Source organism: Dermochelys coriacea, chromosome 11, assembly GCF_009764565.3.
Source record: "Dermochelys coriacea isolate rDerCor1 chromosome 11, rDerCor1.pri.v4, whole genome shotgun sequence".
NCBI classification, from domain to species: domain Eukaryota; kingdom Metazoa; phylum Chordata; order Testudines; family Dermochelyidae; genus Dermochelys; species Dermochelys coriacea.
Window position 1 is genome coordinate 47,584,172 of NC_050078.2, and position 22,268 is coordinate 47,606,439.

The 22,268-nt window shown below is 39.7% G+C and overlaps 1 protein-coding gene across 1 annotated transcript in view; it reads left to right on the forward strand.

Annotated features, from left to right (window-relative positions):
• Window positions 1-22,007, forward strand: part of ITGA4 (integrin subunit alpha 4) — a 60,156-nt gene extending 38,149 nt beyond the window's left edge. Inside the window, 13 exon segments of the mRNA XM_038421510.2 lie at window positions 3,103-3,179; window positions 6,765-6,915; window positions 9,827-9,925; window positions 12,553-12,632; window positions 12,997-13,086; window positions 14,546-14,636; window positions 16,185-16,292; window positions 17,483-17,608; window positions 18,441-18,560; window positions 19,979-20,077; window positions 20,400-20,519; window positions 21,688-21,730; window positions 21,733-22,007. Of these exon segments, the coding sequence (XP_038277438.1) occupies window positions 3,103-3,179; window positions 6,765-6,915; window positions 9,827-9,925; window positions 12,553-12,632; window positions 12,997-13,086; window positions 14,546-14,636; window positions 16,185-16,292; window positions 17,483-17,608; window positions 18,441-18,560; window positions 19,979-20,077; window positions 20,400-20,519; window positions 21,688-21,730; window positions 21,733-21,779 (1,251 nt within the window). The 3' untranslated portion in view covers window positions 21,780-22,007.
• The last annotated feature ends 261 nt before the right edge of the window (window positions 22,008-22,268 follow it).

Below are 22,268 nucleotides of genomic sequence, written 5' to 3' on the forward strand. Positions count from 1 at the left end.
AGTTGGCAACGCGCTTTGTTGCAAGGATAGGTTCCTGGGTTAGTGGTTCTGTTGTGTGGTTGCTGGTGAGTATTTGCTTCAGATTGGGGGGGCTGTCTGTAAGCAAGGACTGGCCTGTCTCCCAAGATCTGTAGAGTGATGAGTCGTCCTTCAGCATAGGTTGTAGATCCTTGATGATGCGTTGGAGAGGTTTTAGTTGGGGGCTGAAGGTGATGGCTAGTGGCGTTCTGTTTTCTTCTTCGTTGGGCCTGTCCTGTAGTAGGTGACTTCTGGGTACTCTTCTGGCTCTGTCAATCTGTTTCTTCACTTCAGCAGGTGGGTACTGTAGTAGTAGGAATGCATGATAGAGATCTTGTAGGTGTTTGTCTCTGTCTGAGGGGTTGGAGCAAATGCGGTTATATCGTAGCGCTTGGCTGTAGACAATGGATCGAGTGGTATGATCTGGATGAAAGCTAGAGGCATGTAGGTAGGAATAGCGGTCAGTAGGTTTCCGATATAGGGTGGTGTTTATGTGACCATCGCTTATTAGCACCGTAGTGTCCAGGAAGTGGCTCTCTTGTGTGGACTGGTCCAGGCTGAGGTTGATGGTGGGATGGAAATTGTTGAAATCATGGTGGAATTCCTCAAGGGCTTCTTTTCCAGGGGTCCAGATGATGAAGATGTCATCAATGTAGTGCAAGTAGAATAGGGGCATTAGGGGACGAGAGCTGAGGAAGCGTTGTTCTAAGTCAGCCATAAAAATGTTGGCATACTGTGGGGCCATGCGGGTACCCATCACAGTGCCGCTGATTTGAAGGTATACATTGTCCCCAAATGTGAAATAGTTATGGGTGAGGACAAAGTCACAAAATTCAGCCACCAGGTTAACCGTGACATTATCGGGGATACTGTTCCTGACGGCTTGTAGTCCATCTCTGTGTGGAATGTTGGTGTAGAGGGCTTCTACATCCATAGTGGCTAGGATGGTGTTTTTAGGAAGATCACCAATGGATTGTAGTTTCCTCAGGAAGTCAGTGGTGTCTCGAAGATAGCTGGGAGTGCCGGTAACATAGGGCCTGAGGAGGGAGTCTACATAACCAGACAATCCTGCTGTCAGGGAGCCAATGCCTGAGATGATGGGGCGTCCAGGATTTCCAGGTTTATGGATCTTGGGTAGCAGATAGAATACCCCAGGTCGAGGTTCTAGGGGTGTGTCTGTGCAGATTTGTTCTTGTGCTTTTTCAGGGAGTTTCTTGAGCAAATGCTGTAGTTTCTTTTGGTAACCCTCAGTGGGATCAGAGGGTAATGGCTTGTAGAAAGTGGTGTTGGAGAGCTGCCTAGTAGCCTCTTGTTCATATTCCGACCTATTCATGATGACGACAGCACCTCCTTTATCAGCCTTTTTGATTTTGATGTCAGAGTTGTTTCTGAGGCTGTGGATGGCATTGTGTTCTGCACGGCTGAGGTTATGGGGCAAGTGATGCTGCTTTTCCACAAATTCAGCCCGTGCATGTAGGTGGACGCACTCTATGTAGAAGTCCAATCTGCTGTTTCGACCTTCAGGAGGAGTCCACCCAGAATCCTTCTTTTTGTAGTGTTGGTAGGAAGGTCTCTGTGGGTTAATATGTTGGTCAGAGGTGTTTTGGAAATATTCCTTGAGTCGGAGACGTCGAAAATAGGATTCTAGGTCACCACAGAACTGTATCATGTTCGTGGGGGTGGAGGGGCAAAAGGAGAGGCCCCGAGATAGGACAGATTCTTCTGCTGGTTAAGAGTATAGTTGGATAGATTAACAATATTGCTGGGTGGGTTTAACGGAACCACTGTTGTGGCCCCTTGTGGCATGTAGTAGTTTAGATAGTTTAGTGTCTTTTTTTCTTTTTTAGAGAAGCAAAGTGTGTGTTGTAAATGGCTTGTCTAGTTTTTGTAAAGTCCAGCCACGAAGAAGTTTGTGTGAAAGGTTGGTTCTTTATGAGAGTATCCAGTTTTAAGAGCTCATTCTTAATCTTTTCCTGTTTGCTGTAGAGGATGTTGATCAGGTGGTTCCGCAGTTTCTTTGAGAGTGTGTGGCACAAGTTGTCAGCATAGTCTGCGTGGTATGTAGATTGTAATGGATTTTTTACCTTCAGTCCTTTTGGTATGATGTCCATCTGTTTGCATTTGGAGAGGAAGATGAAGTCTGTCTGTATCTGTACGAGTTTTTTCATGAAGTTGATAGATTTCCACTCTATATGGCTAAATTCAGTGCTTTGCATGACAAGTTTCAGAGTAGCAGCCGTGTTAGTCTGTGTTCACAAAAAGAAAAGGAGTACTTGTGGCACCTTAGAGACTAACAAATTTATTTGAGCATAAGCTTTCGTGAGCTACAGCTCACTTCATCGGATGCATTCGGTGGAAAATACAGTGGGGAGATTTTTATACACACACACAGAGAACATGAAACAATGGGTTTTATCATACACACTGTAAGGAGAGTGATCACTTAAGATGAGCCGTCACCAGCAGGAGGGAGGGGGAGGAGGAAAACCTTTCATGGTGACAAGCAAGGTGGGGCATTTCCAGCAGTTAACAAGAACATCTGAAGAACAGTGGGGGATGGGATGGGGTGGGGGGGAGAAATAACATGGGGAAATAGTTTAACTTTGTGTAATGACTCATCCACTCCCAGGCTCTATTCAAGCCTAAGTTAATTGTATCCAGTTTGCAAATTAATTCCAATTCAGCAGTCTCTCGCTGGAGTCTGTTTTTGAAGTTTTTTTGTTGAAGGATAGCCACTCTCAGGTCTGTAATCCAGTGACCGGAGAGATTGAAGTGTTCTCCGACTGATTTTTGAATGTTATAATTCTTGACGTCTGATTTGTGTCCATTTATTCTTTTACATAGAGACTGTCCAGTTTGACCAATGTACATGGCAGAGGGGCATTGCTGGCACATGATGGCATATATCACAACTTGCAAACTGTTCCCCATGCTTATGCTCAAATAAATTTGTTAGTCTCTAAGGTGCCACAAGTACTCCTTTTCTTTTTGCGAACATGGTGATACACGCCTTAGAATTATGTTGTACCTGTTACTGTGTACATACTGTTTTGAAATATTTTTACTTTTGTCATCTCTTTACAGATGGTTTTTGCAAGATTTTGTTCCAAAGAAAACTGTTCTGCTGACTTGAAAGTTTCTGGAAAACTTGCATTTTCAAAGTAAGTGCAGTATGGCTTCTGTCTGCTGAATGAGATTGAGTAGGGCTTTATTTATTTAATTTAGTTTTCCTTGCTATCTAGGTAAAATTAATTTGCAAAAGTAGACTGAGTTCCCTAAGCAAACATTACAGGAATAGAAGAAATTGGTTTCCAATTAAAAATAATTAAACAAACAACCTTTCAGAAAGTATAACAGTAATGTATTTTATACATAAGAACAGTTCTTTTTCAATTATACTCATAAGATATTATTACCAAAAAAAGCATTTTGTTGTTGATAAAAGAAAAATTTCTGAATTTCTAATTCAGATGTACTGAGATACATGTAACTAGCTGCACATCCAAAAGTTAGACCCCTTTTAACTGACAAGAATTAAACTATTTCTATTGCTGTTATGACAGTACTATATTTGCAGTGTACAAAAGGAAGTACTTCATTTTTTTGCTAGCAGATTGCTGTATTTACTATTTCAATTATGAAATAAGGAAAAAGAACCACTTACGAATATTCGCTGTACAGTTTAACACTAATGATCGAGGCACCATATGGTTGGGCATTATGTGTAGTTTGGATTCTTTTCCCCTAGATGTACTAGCTTGCATTTTCCAAGCTGAATTTCATTTTATAACTTTTTACCCATGTTCCTAATCTCTTTAGGTAGTCTGTATTATTTCTTGGTCTACACAGGTGTTTGCAGCTCCTTCCAATTTGCTATCCTCCTTAAATTTCATTATCATGCTAGACTATTAATTTTATTTAATGTCATGACAGTTCATTAAGACTGGATCTCTGCAGAACTAAACACTCTTCCTCTGTGACATACTATCACTACCCTTTATAGTCCTTCAGCTTGTTTTCAATTCACGTGACAGCATTCCTACCCAATGTGATTTGAATTCTTTTTTGGGTAAGATTTTAAAAGATCTGTTCATGCCATCTCCCTTCTCCTGTCCCCAAGTATAAGAACATAAAAATGGCCATACTGGGTCAGACTAATAGTTCACCTAAACCAGTATCCTGTCTTCACACAGTGACCAATGCCAGAAACTTCAGAGGGAATGAACAGAACAGGGCAATTACTGTGTGATCCATCCCCTGTTGTCCAGTCCCAGCATCAGGCAATCACACACTTAGGGACACACACAGCATGGGACTGAATCCATGACCATCTCTCTCACCAACAGTAGTTGGTTCAATAAAAGATATTACCTCACCCATCTTGTCTCTCTAATATCCTGGGACTGACATGACTATACCAACACTGCGTACATCTTGGATAATAGCCATTGATGGACCTGTCCTACATCAACTTATCTAATTCTTTTTTGAACGCAGTAATACTTTTGGCCTTCACAACATCCCTTGGCAATGAGTTCCACAGATTGACTGTGTGTGTTGTGAAGAAGTACTTTCTTTTGTTTGTTTTTGTTTTAAACCTGCTTCCTATCAGTTTCATTGAGTTTCTGATTAGAACCTGGCTTCATTGTCTCCTTGCAAACCCTGAGGGCTGAGAAGTTTTATCTTCTGCATATCCCTGATACAACATGGAACTAGCTGCCCGATTAAATGCAGTTTTGTTTTATGAATAGTCAGATTTTTACAGGTCCTATTGAATTGAGCTGCTAGTTTCATCTCGTAAAACGTCTTAAAATGGTATGTAAATAATACTATAATCATGTTATTTTGATTAATGACTCTTAAGTGATTCTGGGCACAAGTTTTTGAGTCTTCATGGATTTCAGAGCAAGATTCTTCTCCTTCCCTCAACCATTTTCTTAGGCTTTAAGATAGTACTGCTTGAAATATTTTGCATTTTTCTAATGTAAAGGATTTGGAGCATTTTCACTAGCATAAATAGAAGTTAAGCAGGTTTATAAATATTGTTAAATTTTAGAGGAAGGAAATAGAGCACAAGAATTTGTACCAGCTTTTTCAACCAAAATAAATAGGTTACATATCTTGATAAAGTGTGAAATATCACCTTAAATTACTTTTTGCCTTAGTATCTTGATTAAAAACTGGTTAGCTGTGAAGCATTAATTTATTTTGTCTAGACAGAATACATTCATTATCCAGGAACAGCAAAGCAAATGCTTTTTTTTAAAGACAGATATCTCCTCAATGAATGTAATTGTACAGGGGTTGTCACTGAAATACTTCACTTGAGTCTTGTCCTTTACTTCTTGGGTTATGGTTCAGCATGTATGCACTACCTTATTCTGTTTCTATTGCTTAGATTCTGGTCTGCTCTATAAATTTCAGATATGCATTATGCATGTTTTAATGAAGAATGAAATATGATTACTAGGGAAAAGCTCTGGTTCAGCTTTGTCACACTCCCAGATGTGCACCTGGTGCTTTATTGCACTTATGTACTAAGCTGGTGGGCACCTTGTTAATGAATCAAGTTGCAGTAAAATGTATACCAGAAAAGAGTAGAATAGCAATTATGTAAATGTGGTAAAATAACTTAAAAATGGTAAAGTGAACTAGAAATCCAGCGACTGAAATGTTAACATTGTGTTTCTCTTTAATTTGATGTTGTCCCGGAACCTAGCTGCTTATGCAGTGATTTCACCTTCTGTTGCTTGCCTAAGTGCCAACTTCTTTCCCAAAGGTGTTCAGTGACTAATGTTTGATTTCAAGCCAGAATATTTGATAAATGCCTATTTCTAGGCAGCTCTTCTACAAGTCTTAATTAAACTTTAATGTCAAACTGAAGTTTACTTTTAGAACCTCTTAGGTACCTTCACTTGTAACATGATTATAGAACACTAGGTAGAACATAAAATAGCATGTTCACTCACCTTCCTTTCGTCCTGTTTCACATTAACTCAGTCCCATACCTCAATTGAAAGCTGAAGACTGCAGCCTTATGTGGCACATAGGAATATAAATGCAAGGCTTTAATCATAAACATTTCCCTGTGTTTAAAAATTAATAGTGCAGATTTCAATAGCAGGCAGAGAAAAACCCAAATTGGTGAGACCAGAAACTCTCAACCATACATAAAAGTATTACAATTTATGTACATAATTATTGCCCTGTGGGAATGTTCCTTAATAAATTCAGTAGATACATCCATCCTCATTCTAATATTCTCCATTCTGGGTGAAATTCTCCTCTGTGCAGAGGGCATGCCAAGCCTTAACTTGAGGGCTTAAGTGGTTGCATAAGCTTCATGTGGCTCCCCTTAGAGAAGCTGAAGCAGGAGGACAGTCTTCTACATCTCTGTCTGAAGAGTAAGCAGCATTCCTTACTTAGTCATGCATCTCTGAACTAGGACTCCAATTACTCAGACCCTAAAAAGTCAATGCAAATGAAACATTATGGAAATAGTGGAAGATTGAGTTGCCTTCAGCTAGAAGAATGAGCCAAATACTTATTTGACCAACAACCTCCAGTTGGGCTTTTGCAAATACCTTACTACACTGAAATCAAAGAAAGGGTTTCGCTTTTTTTTTTTCTTTTCTTTCTCCAGACACTCTCTTTTTTACTGAGGCCACTTGCCTCTGAACATGCCATAAGTATCACTGGTTTTCTCATACAGTACAACATTTTAAATAAATTCCTTATTTTTATAGACCTCATGAAAAGAAAACATATCTTTCAGTTGGAAGTATGAAGACTTTACTCTTGAATATAGCACTAAGCAATGCTGGAGATGATGCATATGAAACTGCCCTCCACATCCAACTCCCTAAAGGTCTTTATTTTGTCAGAGTTCTAGAACAGGTAAGAATTGAAATTCTAGGTCATCATAATCCCTTGACCATTCTCACATTACCTGGACAGATTGTACAGCTATGTCTACACAACAGCTTAGAGCAAGCTTCTCAGCCACGGTAGACAGACTCATGCTAGTGGGGTTAACACAAGCACACTAAATATAGGTGTGTGGATGCTGTGGCACAAGTGGAGGCTCAAGTTACCCACTTGAGCTCAGACCCATGGGGTAGGTTTGACAGAAAACCTCTATGTAGGGAAAGCTGACAACACTCCAAATTTTCTGCTTAAAACTTTAGTTAATTCATCCACAGAGTGGGCACAGTTTAATCAAGTTGACCACATTTTTTATTTAATAGTAAAGTATTGCAGTAAATGGACAAAAGTAATGACTTCTAAATGTATTTGGAAATACTAGTATTTAACCTCCCTCATAGATTAAAATCCTACTAAATTCATGGTGTGAAAAATCTGGTCTCCTCCATGAAATCTGCTAGGGAGGGACAGGGCTGGGGGACCCCTACCACAGGGGAGGGCAAACTATGGCCCGCGGGCTGGATCTGGCCCATCAGGGCTTTCAGTCCGGCCCGCAGGATTGCCAACCCCATGGCGCAGCAGGGCTAATGCAGGCTTCCTGCCTGTCCTGGCCCCACTCCCAGAAGCGGCCGGCACCACATCCTGCAGCCCCTGGGGGAGGGGGTGGGGTGTGGGAGAGGGTTCTGTGCGCTGCCCTCACCTGCAGGCACCACCCCCTGCAGCTCCCATTGGCCGTGGTTCCCTGTTGCCGGCCAAAGGGAACTTCGGGGGTGGTACCCACAGGCAAGGGAAGTGCACGGCAGAGCCACTTGCCCCGCCCCATCCCCAGGAGCCATTGCCGGACATGCTGGCCACTTCTGGGAGCGGCGTAAATCCGGGGCAGGCAGGGAGCCTGCCTTAGCCCCACTGCGCGCTGCTGCCACCCTGGAGCCACTCAAAGTAAATGGTTCCAGGCCAGAGCCCGCACCCTGAACCCCTCCTGCACCCTGTACCCTAACCCCCTGCCCTGAATCCTCCAACCCTCTGCTGCACTTCTCCCGCACCCCAACCCTGGGGTCAGACCCACCTCTGGGAACATCCCCTGACTGCAGAAAGCTCCACAGCCTCGCCCCACTTCCTGCCCCCATTGCTCTCCAGCCGTAGGGGGAGGGATCATTGCACAGTGAGCAGCCACAGAGATTCTTGCCGCTGGAGAAGAGTCCCAGAGGTGGGTTTGACCCGGCCACGGCAGTGGCCTCTGCAAGAGAGGAAGTCCTATCCCTCCCCAGCCCCGCCAGGACTAGCACCTTGACCCTGGTGTTCAGTTGGAGCCCCCGGCTGGAGCACCCCAGCCAGCAGCGCTGGAATCAGGAGAGCTAGGGGACTTTTTAATATGGACGAAGTTTGTAGGGTAAAAGACGGTATTGCCCCCTCTCCTCCCCCCCCCAAAAAAACCTGCACTCCTTGGGCAAGTGCAGAGTCCCTGGTGGCGCCATTCCATGCCTGCCCAAGGCTTGCAGTTTGGAGGGCAGTGCTGCCCCGACCCCAAAATTATGCCTGTGTTTAAAAAGTGCCCGTTCCAGCACTGGTGGCACTTCCACAGAGATTCCAGGAACTCTTGCCCCCCCCCATCCCTGTCCCCTCTGGCTCTAGGCTCAGCACCTGGGAGTTGAAGGGGCCTTGGGCTGGCTGTGTGTGTTTGGGGGGGACCGCAGCTCCCCTTGACCACACAGCCCTGGGCGGCCACCCACCCGTAAGGCCAGCCCTGCCTCCCCAAAAAATGATGACACTCCTCCATACCACGTGGCCCTCACATCTGTGTTGCTTGCTGCCCAGCTCTGAAGGCGGTGCCTCCCATCAACAGCAGTGCAGAAGTAAGGGTGGCAATACTGCAACTCCCTTACAATAGCTTTGCAATCCTCCCACAACCTTCTTTTGGGTCGGAACCAACACCATAAAATTTCAGATTTAAATATCTGAAATGGTGCAAGTGATGATTTTTAAAATTCTGTGACCGTGAAATTGACCAAAATGGACCTTTAATTAGGTAAGTCCCTACTCATAGTATTATAGAAATCTAGGGCTGGGAAGGGACTTCAAGAGATAATCTAGTCCAGTGGTTTTCAACCTTGGGTCCACAAACTATATCAGTGAAAGGTTATCATTATCATAGAACAGTAGTTTTCAACCTGAGGTCTACTGCCCCCTGGGGTCAGTAAATTATGTCTAAGATTTCCAAAGAAGTCCACACCACCAGTCAAAATTCTTAGGGGTCTGCAAATGAAAAAGGGTTGAAAACCACTGGTCTAGTGCATCCCTCCACATTGAGGCAGGATTAAGTATACATAAACTATCCCTGATAGATATTCATCTATCCTGTTCTCCTGTTTTTAAAAACCTTCGGGGACTGATCCTGTGAGCTGTTCTCAGGAGGTACAGCACACCTATTGGATCAGGAGCTGCTGCTTTTTTTTTTTTTTAAAGAAAGCTGGAGGCTAATTATAATCTTGAGAAGGAGACAAATTCTTTCCCTCTAAATTTTTTTTGTATTAAAGAATTTACTTCTAAGATGTTTATATTGGACTTCTTATCTTTGAGAGGGTAATTTTAGACTTAAATAGGTTGACAGTATACTTGCAAAGTCAACTCATTAACAAATAGAATATGAAGAGGTAATGAGGTAATTTGATTGGTGCAAGGAATTGAGCAATATGGACTCATTGGACTAGTCAACTAGTAGCAGCAGAAATATTTTGTGAATTCCCACTGATGTTCACTGAAATAGTAAATACTCAAAGTGAAATTTTATGGCATATACATAGCTTGAAATTTCTGAAATAACTTTGCTAAATGATCATTAGATTCATCACTTAAGTGTTAATGTTTTTTCATTCTTTAATTTTAGGAAGAAACACAGATACATTGTAAAATATCTGATAAGGAAGCTCATGCAATGAGACTTTACTGCAATGTTGGATATTTATATGTAGATCATCTGTCAAAGGTAAAATAAACCTGAAATTGTTAATCTTTAAAACTACATCTTGTTTTATGAGTAAATGCTTAAAATGTATGACTTGGAAGGGGAAACTTTATATTACACACTCTACATAATGTCTGCTAAAGCTAGAATGAAAACGTTCAACAAATAAATTACTGCTCACCTTCTTCCTCTCTATACCATATTCACCATCATGATATTTGAGAACCTGAGCTTCTCATAATCATAGTTTTGAATAGGCACAGCTCTAGGAATAGTTTTATTAAGAGTTAACATTTTGTCAGATTTCACATGGCATCCCATTTCATTTTGCTTTACTTCATTGAGGATACTATCCCCATTATTGCATTTATGGGAGGGTCTGAGTTTCTGTTAACAAGTCAAAGTTAAATATTGCACTGAGTCACCAAGGACAAGCTATACACAACAGAATGCTGTATTGCACTTAAGTCGACACTTCGTAGGTATGCCAGTTGTTTTCTTTAAAATCATTATAATAAAAATCCTTCATGCTGTTATCAAGAAATTAGCCTTCTACAGTTTATTGGAAACAATGCATTCAAATCAAATTGTAATAACTAATGTATCAAGAACAGGCATATCATACATACTGTAATCTTGCTCCCTTTATGGAGAACTGTACCAAGGAAGTCATTGAAATGTTACTTTTCTAGTTTTATTCTTTTAACTGATATTGATGTGACGTTACCATGTGTTTAAAAAAAGGATTTTAACAATCAGAACACGATTTATTTAATCCAAAGATTCAAGAACATCTCAGTTTTCAGTTACAAAGGGTATGAGGGGTATTTGTGTTTAGAAGCTTAAAGACAAAGTAGTTTATTTAGTCAGTATGCCTCTTGTACTGAATTCGCTACACCTTCTGTGCTTCTACCAACATAGTTCGCACCACGTTTTTCTTTCTGATTAACTCCTTGCCTGCTAACTAGGGTTTAGATGACTTGTTTCTGGCTGTAAGGGTTGGAATCTTCGTCTGCACACAGATGTTAGAGCCTTTCTGTAAATAGGCCTGTAAGGGCTATTCTGTGGGGGAAAAAGTGGTCACTACCTTATTTTTTATTTAGTATCAGCAACATGCCAGGTATTTGAGACACTCAACACAGTCCCTGCCCTGAAGAGCTTAGAGTTTTTTAGGTACAAATCATTTCAAGATTAAGTCTGTTCTGCTCAGGGGCAGCTTTAGGCATATTCTACATGAGGGAGTACCGGGGGGCCACTATGACGACTCTCTCACTTCTTTACTAATCTTCAAACCTAAAGGTTCCAAAAGGGTGTTTGTTTCCTTTAACATATGTTCTCTCATTAGCACAAATGTTGGATTTCATATGTCCCAGAATCTTTATTCATTTCAGTTCATGTAAAGCACTGTTCATTTAAGTCTGGGGTACTTTTAAAGACTGATGCTGTGCTTTGCCTTTTGCACAGAGCCTGCAGCCTAGGAGGAGCAGGAACTAAAGGTGGCTGTAATCTGTTTTTGCATAGTCTTGGTTTTGGGCTGCTCCAAGAACTGGAGTGGCCCCCAGTATAATTTATTTATGGCTGTCACCAGCTGCCTATGGGCATAGAATCTCTGCAGTGCTGAGTTCTGTTGCCTTGCTCCCAGAATAGTCTCTCCTATGCTAGGGTTTACAAGGGGTTTAGAGGTGTCTTACTCAGTCCTTGTACCAGGGACCTGGCTGGATTGTGGCATTTTAGAATCCTTTAACCTGCCATACAGAGGATAAAGGAAAGGAGAGAATCTCATCCTTAGGTTGGGATTTTCAAAAGAGCTCAGCATAGGCCTACCTCTGCATCCACTGAAGCATCTGGGAGTTGTACTGGGAACTTAAATGGGAGCAGAGTTAGATTAATGCTGAGTGCTTCTCAAAATTGCAGCCTGAAAGTTCTGCTGCAATTGGCCAAGCAGGACAGAGTATCCTTTTGGAAGCAGATCATATAGGGCAAGGGTTCTCAATCTTTTTCTTTCCACGGCCCACCTGTGTGTCAACTGTTTTTCTGCATATAAAAGCCAAGGCTGGCAGCAAGCAGGGCAGTGGCCTGAGCTCAGTTGCTCAGGCTTTTACATGCAGAAAAACAGTTGTTTTCTGTGGCTTTAGTGTTCTTCAGCCCCAGGCAGCAGGGCTCCAGGGCAGTGGGGCTTGGCATACTACCTGAAACCTATTTGCAGACTTCCAGCAGGCCACAGACCCCTGGCTGAGAACTGCTGCTATAGGGGGGTGCATTTGAGAGGAAATGAAGGACGCACCAAATCCTCTATTCCCCTTTGGGTGGAAGTGTATTTAGGGTATGTTGTGACCATGCATTCAATCCAGAACTGGAACTACTTCTATAGCACAATACATTTTCTGTACCTTAACCTTTCCTACAAATGTTTTGTAGGAAAGTGATTGGGTTGACTGAGATTACAAACAAAAGCATTATACCCTAATGAACTGGGGGCTGAACTTAAGCAAAATATAATTCAGTGCACTCTAGAATTTTTCACAAAAGTTCAATGTTTAAGAAGGAGGGAAATTTCAAATTAGTTTAATGATGTAACATTTCATCTTAAACATTTGTTAAGACACACCCAATCATTTAGCACAAACAATGTTTCATTTGTTCTACAGATGGATTTTAGTTTTCTCTTGGATGTAAGCTCACTTACCAGGGCAGAAGATGACCTCAGCATCACAGTTAATGCTACCTGGTAAATCTTGTTTGATAAAAATTGCTGCGTTTGATGAAAAATATTCCTAGTTTTGGAAAACAGAATAGGGAGCACAGCAAAGGCTTAATGAAGCACAACTGCAAGAAAGCTCATTTATTACATAAAATATAGAGAAACTGAAACCACAAAAAAGTAGATAATTGCTATTTAAATAATGAGAATTCTGCTAACATTGTCATAAAAATGATTCCGTACTGGCACATGGACAGTTACAAAAAAGTTATTTAAATAAGCTACTAGGTGTATGTGTTATGTAATTAGTTATTTCGAGAGATAACACATTGTGTATGATGCATTCTAACACAGCTTCCTCCACCCCTCCCGCCCCCATTTACTTCTACAGTGAAAATGAAGAGGATAAAGACCTGCTGTTGGATAACTCCATAACTTTAGTCATACCTCTGAAACATGAGGTCGAGCTAAATGTCCATGGGTAAGTAAGTTAATGGTTGCTCTGCATATCCATGTTCATAGAATTGTTTATCTGTTATTAAGGAACACATACCTCAGCTGAACTCCCATGGTCTTCAGAGAGGAAGCATGGCCTAGTGAAAAATTGCAGTACTGGGAGTGAGAAGATCTAGATTTTATTCCAGGTTCTGCTGCAGATTTTGTGCTTCAGTTTGTCCTTCTAAAATGGGGGGAAATCCCAAGAGGTCAGGGATTTAATACCCGAGGGCTGATTCTTTGCTCTTCGATAACACAGTAGTATTATTTGTTCCTGCTTTTCTCTCACTTAATCCTGGTTTCTGCAAAGGTGAACAAAAACTATATTTTAACCCTTTAGCCTTTAATCAAATTCCCTTTTGGTAGTTGCTCAGCCTTATGCTTTTTTGTGTAATTGTCCACTGCCTGAGTCAAACACGTGGTCTTTTCTACTCAACTATATTGACTGTGTGCTGTTCAGCTTGTCCCAGCTGGTGACACTGCCTGTCATAAGTTTGCTTATGAATAGATCTACCTTGTTGTAGGCAGACAGGCGCCTCTAAACCGGGCCTTGGTTTGCCCAGCCCCACTGTAACGTAATCACTGGATTGCAGTCATGTGGCAGGAATGCCCAGGGATACTTTTAAGTATCCTTTACTTTGACTGTCACTGTCATCAGATGATGGCAAATGTAAAGGATACCTGGTATAAGTAAGGGCTTATAGAGAGACTGCTTCAGAGTGGCAGGCTCAGCATATTTGAACTCTACTTCGTATAGCAGGACACTTCTTTCAAACTAACGATGGGAAGGGGCAGCAACTGCTTCCACTGTCTTCACTCCGCTCTCGCACCACTTCCCTTGCCACCATATCAATCATTGCAGCCACTACAGAAATATTAACATTTTAACTCCAGCATTTTTCATTTGAAGATCTCCTAAGTCTTTGGGGAAACTGAAGCCCAAGGTTGATGTTACTTGTAGATCTCTCAGAATCAGTGGCAAAGTTGGGAATAAACCCATAATTCCTCATAACCTAATCACTGAACCATACTTCTGACAAGTCTTTCTCTGAAGGTGGAGGGGACTGAAATCCCACTGATAATGGGGTGGAGTTAAATGAGTCAGAGATATAAGAGATGAGTAGCTCCTTTGTCCTAATTTCTCCCCTTCTTTATAAAAGCCCTCTCTGAGTTGGGGATCGGGGGTAGGATTGGAGGATGATGATTCATCACTACCACATTGAGCCCACTCAATCCATGGACATGTCCTGCCTAAATTAAAGCAGGCTTTATCCTGGACCTTCGCTACTGCAGGGCTAAGTTAAGTGCTAATTCAGCCTTTCCAGTTCTCTGTAGTGACCTGCATAGAGGACAATTTGGCCTAGACAGAATAATGCTAATATTAACATTGCATACTAAATATTGCTAATTTTGTCCTATTGTAATTATTTTTTTAACTACTGTAGATTTGTATTACCAGCTTCATTTGTTTACGGACCCAATGAGAGAAATTCATCATTTAATTGTATGGAGGAGAAGATCAACTTCATTTTCCACGTAAGAACTATTCTTTACAGAAACCATTCCTCTTTTTTTAAAAGTTAATTCTTAACAACAGATAAGACAAAAGGCACTTCCACTTCACCTTGTAACTTACTGGGAAAGCATTGCTCTTGTAAAGTGCTTAATATAGAAACAAATACATAAATCCTGGGATTGGTGAGAACTTCTGTGTGTAGCCGTTAACAGAAACAGATCCCTAGATTCTTGGCATCCAATTCCCAGCCTATATTTGTGGATGCACCAATCAGTATATGCTTCCTGCAAGTGCTTTCAACAAGCTAGAGCAAAATACACCTGTAGCATTAAATTTCCATCAACAATAATAGCTATTAACATCTGTAGAGAGCGTGCTTAGCTCACTATATAGTGCCCCTACAAATTTTAAGCTTGGGTTCTCTCTGTCCATGAAGCCACCATGGATCTAGTAAAGTGTTCTTGAAAAGCATGATCTATGCCCCTTACAGATCACTAGAAACACTGCTATTGACTTCAATAGCAGCTGGATCTGTCACTAATTGAAGTTGGAGTTCCCTTAAAGGGTGCAAGCCATGTTAAAAAGAACCTATCTCACTTAATTCCCTTTGAACACTTTCATAGATTCCTGTAGTCTTTGGTTTCCTATTCCTGTCACTTCTTTATGGCAAGCCCATTCATTCCATGCCCCTGCTAACCACAGCCAGCATCTGTTATGCACCTTTGACTGTCACCTTTATGGAGTGCTGAAGGTGAGGAAACTTTTGCTGCTCATGTGTTTCACATCAGAGGTCAGAATTTGACCCAGACATGCATGGGAGTTTCACTGATTTACAGAAGACCTGGATGATGGGGGTGTGGGGAGGAATTTTAAAAGACACAAAGGGGAGTTAGGTGCCCAACTTCCATTCAAAGTCAATGGGAACTGGGTACCTAACTCTCATTTGGGCCTTGGATAATCTCCTCCTTCACCCTGGCTTACAGTTTTCAATGGGTTTTCTTAGACAGTACATATTTACTAAACAGGGGAGTCAACTGTAAAAATATTTGTGATTTGTACTACATATCTGTTCACTGAACACAAGTGTTGCACAAGGAGCTGGTATACAGCAAGTACTGCATGAAGAGCATGAGGGGACTAGCTGGCTCTGGGGATTAGTAATAGGGTCTCTCTAGGTTAATATCCAGCACAGACTGGTGGATTAAAAGTCAATGAAAGTTGGGCATTTAGCTCCTTTAGACCCTTTTGAATAGTGAAGTGGTGAAATATGACCTCAGTTCAGGACATAACAGACAAGTGTCATACCACAAAGCTACCACTACCCCAGTGGCACTTTATGAGCAGAGTTAAGAGAGAGATCAAGGATTCAATGGGGATAGAAAATGAACTGCATTCTCATCTCTTGAGGTGCTTCCCTTTAGCTCATAATCAAGTTTTATTGTCAAGCCAGCACTGGGAAGCCTCCATTGCTTCCATTGATGCTGTAAACACGCGAAGTCTGTGTATTCATTCCCTGATTAGTGTATGCAAATGGAAGTTTCAATTACTGTAGCACGCTTTCTCCCAAGGTTATCAGTGCTGGACCGAGCATGGCTCCTGCTGTAGATTTGGAGATAATGGTTCCTAATTCTTTTGCACCAAGAGATGAAAAGCTGTTTAACATTCTGGATATCCGGGTATGTTTGTTTTATTATATTATGATTTTACATACTGCTCTGTACGTAGTACATGAAAGCACAGAACAACAATACTTGAAAATGCACATCTAAATTTTTCTTATTCAGCTACATTGTATGTGAAACTTGACTGTAACAATTAGTGTGAAACTTACTAATTTTGCCTAAATATTTTAATTCCTCCTATTTTAGTGTATCAGCCAATTCTAAATGAATGTAAATAATCCAACCATGTACTCATTTCAGAAATTTTCATGGCTCTTGATGCTGAATTAGCAGAGAAATAGAAATGCTGAATTAAAATATACTGAGGTATTCTACAAAGAGAGTCAAATAGCCTGGGGATCCTTCCTTAAACTGTTCCCACTTACAGTGAAATTGTGAATACTTGTTACATTTAGATTTAGTACATATTCAGTATTTAATTTACATGCTTTCTCTGAAATATACTAGCTAGTACATTAGATTCTGATTGGAGCCTCATTGAAGTTAGAGTCTCCACATGCATGGAGCTCAGTTTTGGACCAATTTCTAACTTTTAAGGAGTGTATCAATCTATTTTCCCTATTTCTGGATTCAGTGTTACAGCACTGAAAATTTCTTGTAAGGAGTAAAATGCAGTATTTTTTTTTAAAGAGGGAAGTGTGAATTCCTGCATTCCATAATCCTGTCCAATAAACCATCTCAGTTTTGTTTTTAGATTCTACTCACCATCAAAGTCCTGCTAATTATTTGATACCAGACAGCATGTTTGCTGCTGTACAACAGAACCCACAATATACAGTCTCTGCTCTACAGATTTTTGCTGTTCTCTTGAATCTGTTAGAATGCATCATAGCCTGCAGTTCTGTTGACCTGTTTATTAATGTAATTACATTTTCCCCACAAGGAAATGGGTGGAGTGTTAATAATTTCCCCTATTTATTTTTCCATCACACCTCTCTCTGGCTGAGTATGGCTCACTCCAGAAACTTTCAGTACCATTTTGAAGGCATGTAAGAGGTAAGCAGGTAGTTCTGGTTAAGCAAACTGGGCTAGAATTGCACCCACTATGCCAGTTGTGCATTTCTCTCATACTCTAGAGCTATCCTTTTGAAATACAGAAATTTTCTTTGAGTTTCTACATGTCTTCTAAGCAGTATCTGGAAATGTTTAAAACCCAGGAATGATTGTGCTGTTATTATTTCCAGACAGCTGATGGAGAATGTTTTTATAATAATTATACAAGAGACTGTGCTTTACCAGAAAAAAATGGACTCATGAACATATTAAAGGATCTCATCATTTTCTTTTCAAAGCCTATTAAGAGGCAACTGGTAAGGGTCTTTTTTTGTTTGTTTAGTCCCAATTTACGTAGCCCTCGAAATAAACTGCATACTTCATATTATGCATTACACATACTTTTCAGGATTGATTTTAGAAGTCAGTGGGAAATTATACTTTTTAAAAGACTGTACCTTATTATACAAACGTTTTTGGTCATAAGCAAAAAGATTAAATATTTTCAGTTTAGCTCTCACTCATACAAATTACAGAACCACCTCATATTGCTCAAGAGAAGGCTGGAATATCAGAATTATTGCAGGTCAGAACTGAGATGTAGCGGCCGTCTTATGTGAGGAAGTTTGTATAGGGCTTGTTTGTACTAGTCCTGAACGAGGCTAGTGCTACTAGTTCATTTTTGAATACAAACTCTTAAAGCAACTACTTAAAGCAAAAGCAAAAATCTACAGTATGATTGATGTACAAGTTTGAAAGTGCCTTTATGATTCTTAATAACTGGATCAATGGAAAACAAAACCTGCTGTAGCAACAATTTACTTATAGCCACGTTTTCAGAATTGCTCAACTCTCATTTAGATGCTTATATAGGAAATTAGCTCTCTGGAAAATTCCCCACTTCCCCCCAGTTGTGGCCACATGGTGTTTTGAAAACCTGACATAGTCAGGTGATTATGATGTGGTGCGTGTAGCTCTTCTGCCACCCAGTTTCTGGAACATTTATTGTAGGTAGCCATGCATCTTGATCTATTCAGGCAAAAAAAAAAACACCTTTTTGACTAGATGCCAGGGAATTGATATTAACAAGAAAAAATAAACCATGCTACTAAAGTTCAGTGGCGTGTTTTTGCTTTTTTTCCTTCCAAGTACTGCATGAAAGAAGATCCTTCGTGTTTACGAATACAGTGTAAATTTGGAAACATGGAAAGTGGAAAAGAAGCAATTGTCCAGATGCAACTGGAAGCTACTCCTTCAGTTTTAGAAATGGTAAATTGTATTTACATCTTTAACCAGATAGTTTTAAAAGGTAATTTGCTTTTTAATGGCATCACATGGATTTGCAGCACCCTCATGAACACTGCGCTATATTTCTAGTTGACAGAAATAAATTGCACAATATTCATTTAATATATAAATCAAGTACTGTTAAATCCAAGTTAATAATATTAATCAGTATAAATATATGTTTTAGTTCAAATACTGAAGAACATTACAAAGAGAGGTATTTAAATGCAAGAAGCTTGCTGTACTCTAACACGTGGTACAAACCTGTCAAAGTGACAGATGCTGTGGCTTAGTTGGCATATCACAACCAAAAATCAAGCTCCAGGATATACCTTTCACTTCAAGCTTATAATACTATAAAACGATAATTTGGTTTAATATTCCTGCACTATTGATAATTTGATTCCAACAGTCCCTAGCAGGATATGATAAACCGGACAGCTATTGGCATATAACCGCAGGTAGGCACAGCATAGGTTTTTTGGTCATAAATGGAAGCAGAGGAAAGATATTAAAGTGAATGGATCATTGGTCTCTTCAAGTATGACATTTCCTGGTCATACATACCGTAAATTGGTTAAAGGGTGAATGATTGTTGTCTCATTATTCTAAACACAATTAGTATCTGAATGTGTCTCTCTATGTGCTATGAACACTTTAGGTGATTTACAGAATGGTTTAGTGCTTTTTAGATAATAACTAAGGGCCATTTTAACACCTAGACAATTCTTGATAATGAATGGGACTTATAGAAAATACAGCTAAATTGCCATATTTGCATAATAAGTCAGATACTGCCTTTGATTAAAAAGTAACTTAGAGGGTTTTTGTCCACACCCTATCTTTAAGGAATACCTTATGTAGCAGGTCAGCCATTAATGCCTAGATCTCAGAAACTCTGTTGGTTGAAGTGATCACCACTAGGAATACAGCCTTCAATGGAGTGGTGTTGCAGGGAACATTCTGATTATGGCACAAACTGGTTTCATTAATGTGGTGGGTATTAGCTGTAAGTTCCAGGAATGGGGCAGCTCTTGGACAAACGGAAATGTGAAGAAAGCCTTTAAAATAGAAATCTGAACTCTGTTTGTCCTGTTTGCCCCCCCCCAAAAACGTATCTACAAACTTTGTCCATAGGTCAGTCCTTCAAAACATTTAGCTTTGATTAGCAGTAGTGCCATAGTTCCAAGTTAACTTGTCTAAATTTATAAATACATAGTTCTTTTGAGTTACTGGAGTACAATTCTGTTCCTGGCTCTGTCACTCAGTTCTTTTGTAGACTAGGACACCTACACATCAAGGTTTAATTCACTGTTTATAGTATTATATCATCTTTTATCTGATGACCTCAAAGTATTACTGTATTTATGCAACTTGGCCTATCTTTTTTTTTAAAACAGGACGAGGCATCATCACTTAAGTTTGAAATAAGTGGTACAGCATCACCAGAAAAAAATCCAAAAGTCATTGAACTACACAAGGAAAAGCAAGTTGCACATGTAAGAATTCTTTAAGTACACAAGTTAGTTAGCCCTCCCCCCTAAAAAAAAAATATAGTCAAGAAAAATAGTACCTGAAATTATAGAATTATGCACAAATAGATGTGTACATAATTGGAATTAAATTGCAGTTAGTTAGGTAAATAGATTTTTTTTTGTCATCATCTGAAGCGGAGACAAGATACCATTTATGGGAATATATATCATATGTAGATATTTAATGAATGCAAAATAATTATTTCATTGTTATATTTTAATTTAATACATTGTCTATTCTAAACATACTAATATTCATACTTCAATGTTCCCCTACTTCATATAGGTCTTTTTGGAAGGACTACATAACCAAAAGCCAAAACATCATGTTACCATGCTGATTATTGGGATTGGTTCAGTATTAGGCATTTTATTGTTTTTGCTTATAGTGCTGTTATTATGGAAGGTAGGATTTTTTCCTTTATCAATATTTCTCTGCTATTTTCATTGAGTCCTTTAAAAACAGGTTCAGTATTAGGCATTTTATTGTTTTTGCTTATAGTGCTGTTATTATGGAAAGTAGGATTTTTTCCTTTGTTAATATTTCTCTGCTATTTTCATTGAGTCCTTTAAAAACAGGAATAATATTCTTTATTTTGATCTGTTCTTACTAAAGAATAACAAATCCTGGTATGATTAACTCCCTTTTTCCAAAAACCTCTTAACATTTTTTCTTCATTTGTCCTTTTTACCCCATGTTTTCCCTATCTCAGTAAAAGTACTTATTGACATTAACTTACCTCTTTGCAATCTTTAACTCCTATACCCCAAGTTTTCCCCCATATTTATGGGCCAGATTTGCATAATTTCCCTCCAGAAGTCAAACAATTTTTTTAGGCTGCTGCTTCATGTTTTTGCTATTCTGATGGACACACAACAGAATGGTCTACAATATTCCTAACAGAAAAGGTGAAGATGGTCTTGTTGCTTGCCAGTATTAAATGTTTTAAATTCTAAGTTCTTATATATATGAACACTAGGGGCAAATCTTGCTCCCCACTGATAGTAGCCATACAAGGTCCAGAAAAGTTCTGATGGGGTAAGGGATTGTTCACTTTGTGTACCCCTTGCTTGCCACAGGTATTTCTTTTGTGCCATAGTAAGGGAAGTTGGGGATTAGACATCTGTGAATGTGACTTCACTAGTCATTCTTTCCACAGAAGAGTTCAGAAGCATAACAAATACTGGGATTTCATCATCATTCCATATCCTGGGTGGGAAAATTTTGATCTCTGGACTTCCACAGTTCACAGCCCATTTGCTCATATTGTGAATGAAGGGAAAGGATTAGCCCCAAAGATGTAAAGTAATTTTTAGTAATGCTGTCTTTTGCTATATTATGTACCAATTAGAAAAAAAGTCTACATTTTTAAAAATTAGTTCATATCAATATGACAATCATTTTAATAGTAACGTCACTGTTACTCCAGAAACAGAGTAACAAGCTGATACTTAATCGCATATGCCAGCATGCCATCTTAATCTTATACTGTTCAAAGTAAGTGTATTTTATTAAATCTGACTTATTAAGAATTTGCTGACACATACCAATTGATTTTGAAATTGTTTTTCAGTCTGGCTTCTTTAAAAGACGTTATCAACCTATCCCTCAAGAGCAGCCCAAAGAGGAAGTTGGAACTTTGTAAACAGCAATAAGGAGGACTAAGATGACAATTAAAGGCTTCCTTCAAATGATGAATTTCAGACTCTGTAACTTACATGATGAACGCTGATGAGAGAAAACTGAGGAGTCTGTTGTTTACTCTTCGTGTTAGAAAATACATTTGATTTTGCTGATCTGTGGAGGATTACACCTAAATGTAGCATCATCTTACTAAAATGCAAATGACAATCGGATCCTCAAATAAAGAAACTGTAATAGTAATATCTGAAATACCAGAAGTATCCATTTCTTCAAATGCATACAAGAACACTAAGCAGATAAAATGAAGAATTACTTACGCGAAGAAGAGTTCTTGGAAGGTAGTACAGTATTATCAACCATTTTTGGGTAATGAGATCTCAATGGTTGGCCTTGGAGTGAATCATCACTCAGTGATGCTTTCATTTCATTTTTAACTAGAGACTAAGATGAGATCCTCATCCCACTGTGGCACCTTTACACTGGGTAAAAGACCTGAAGTGGCCAAAGGAG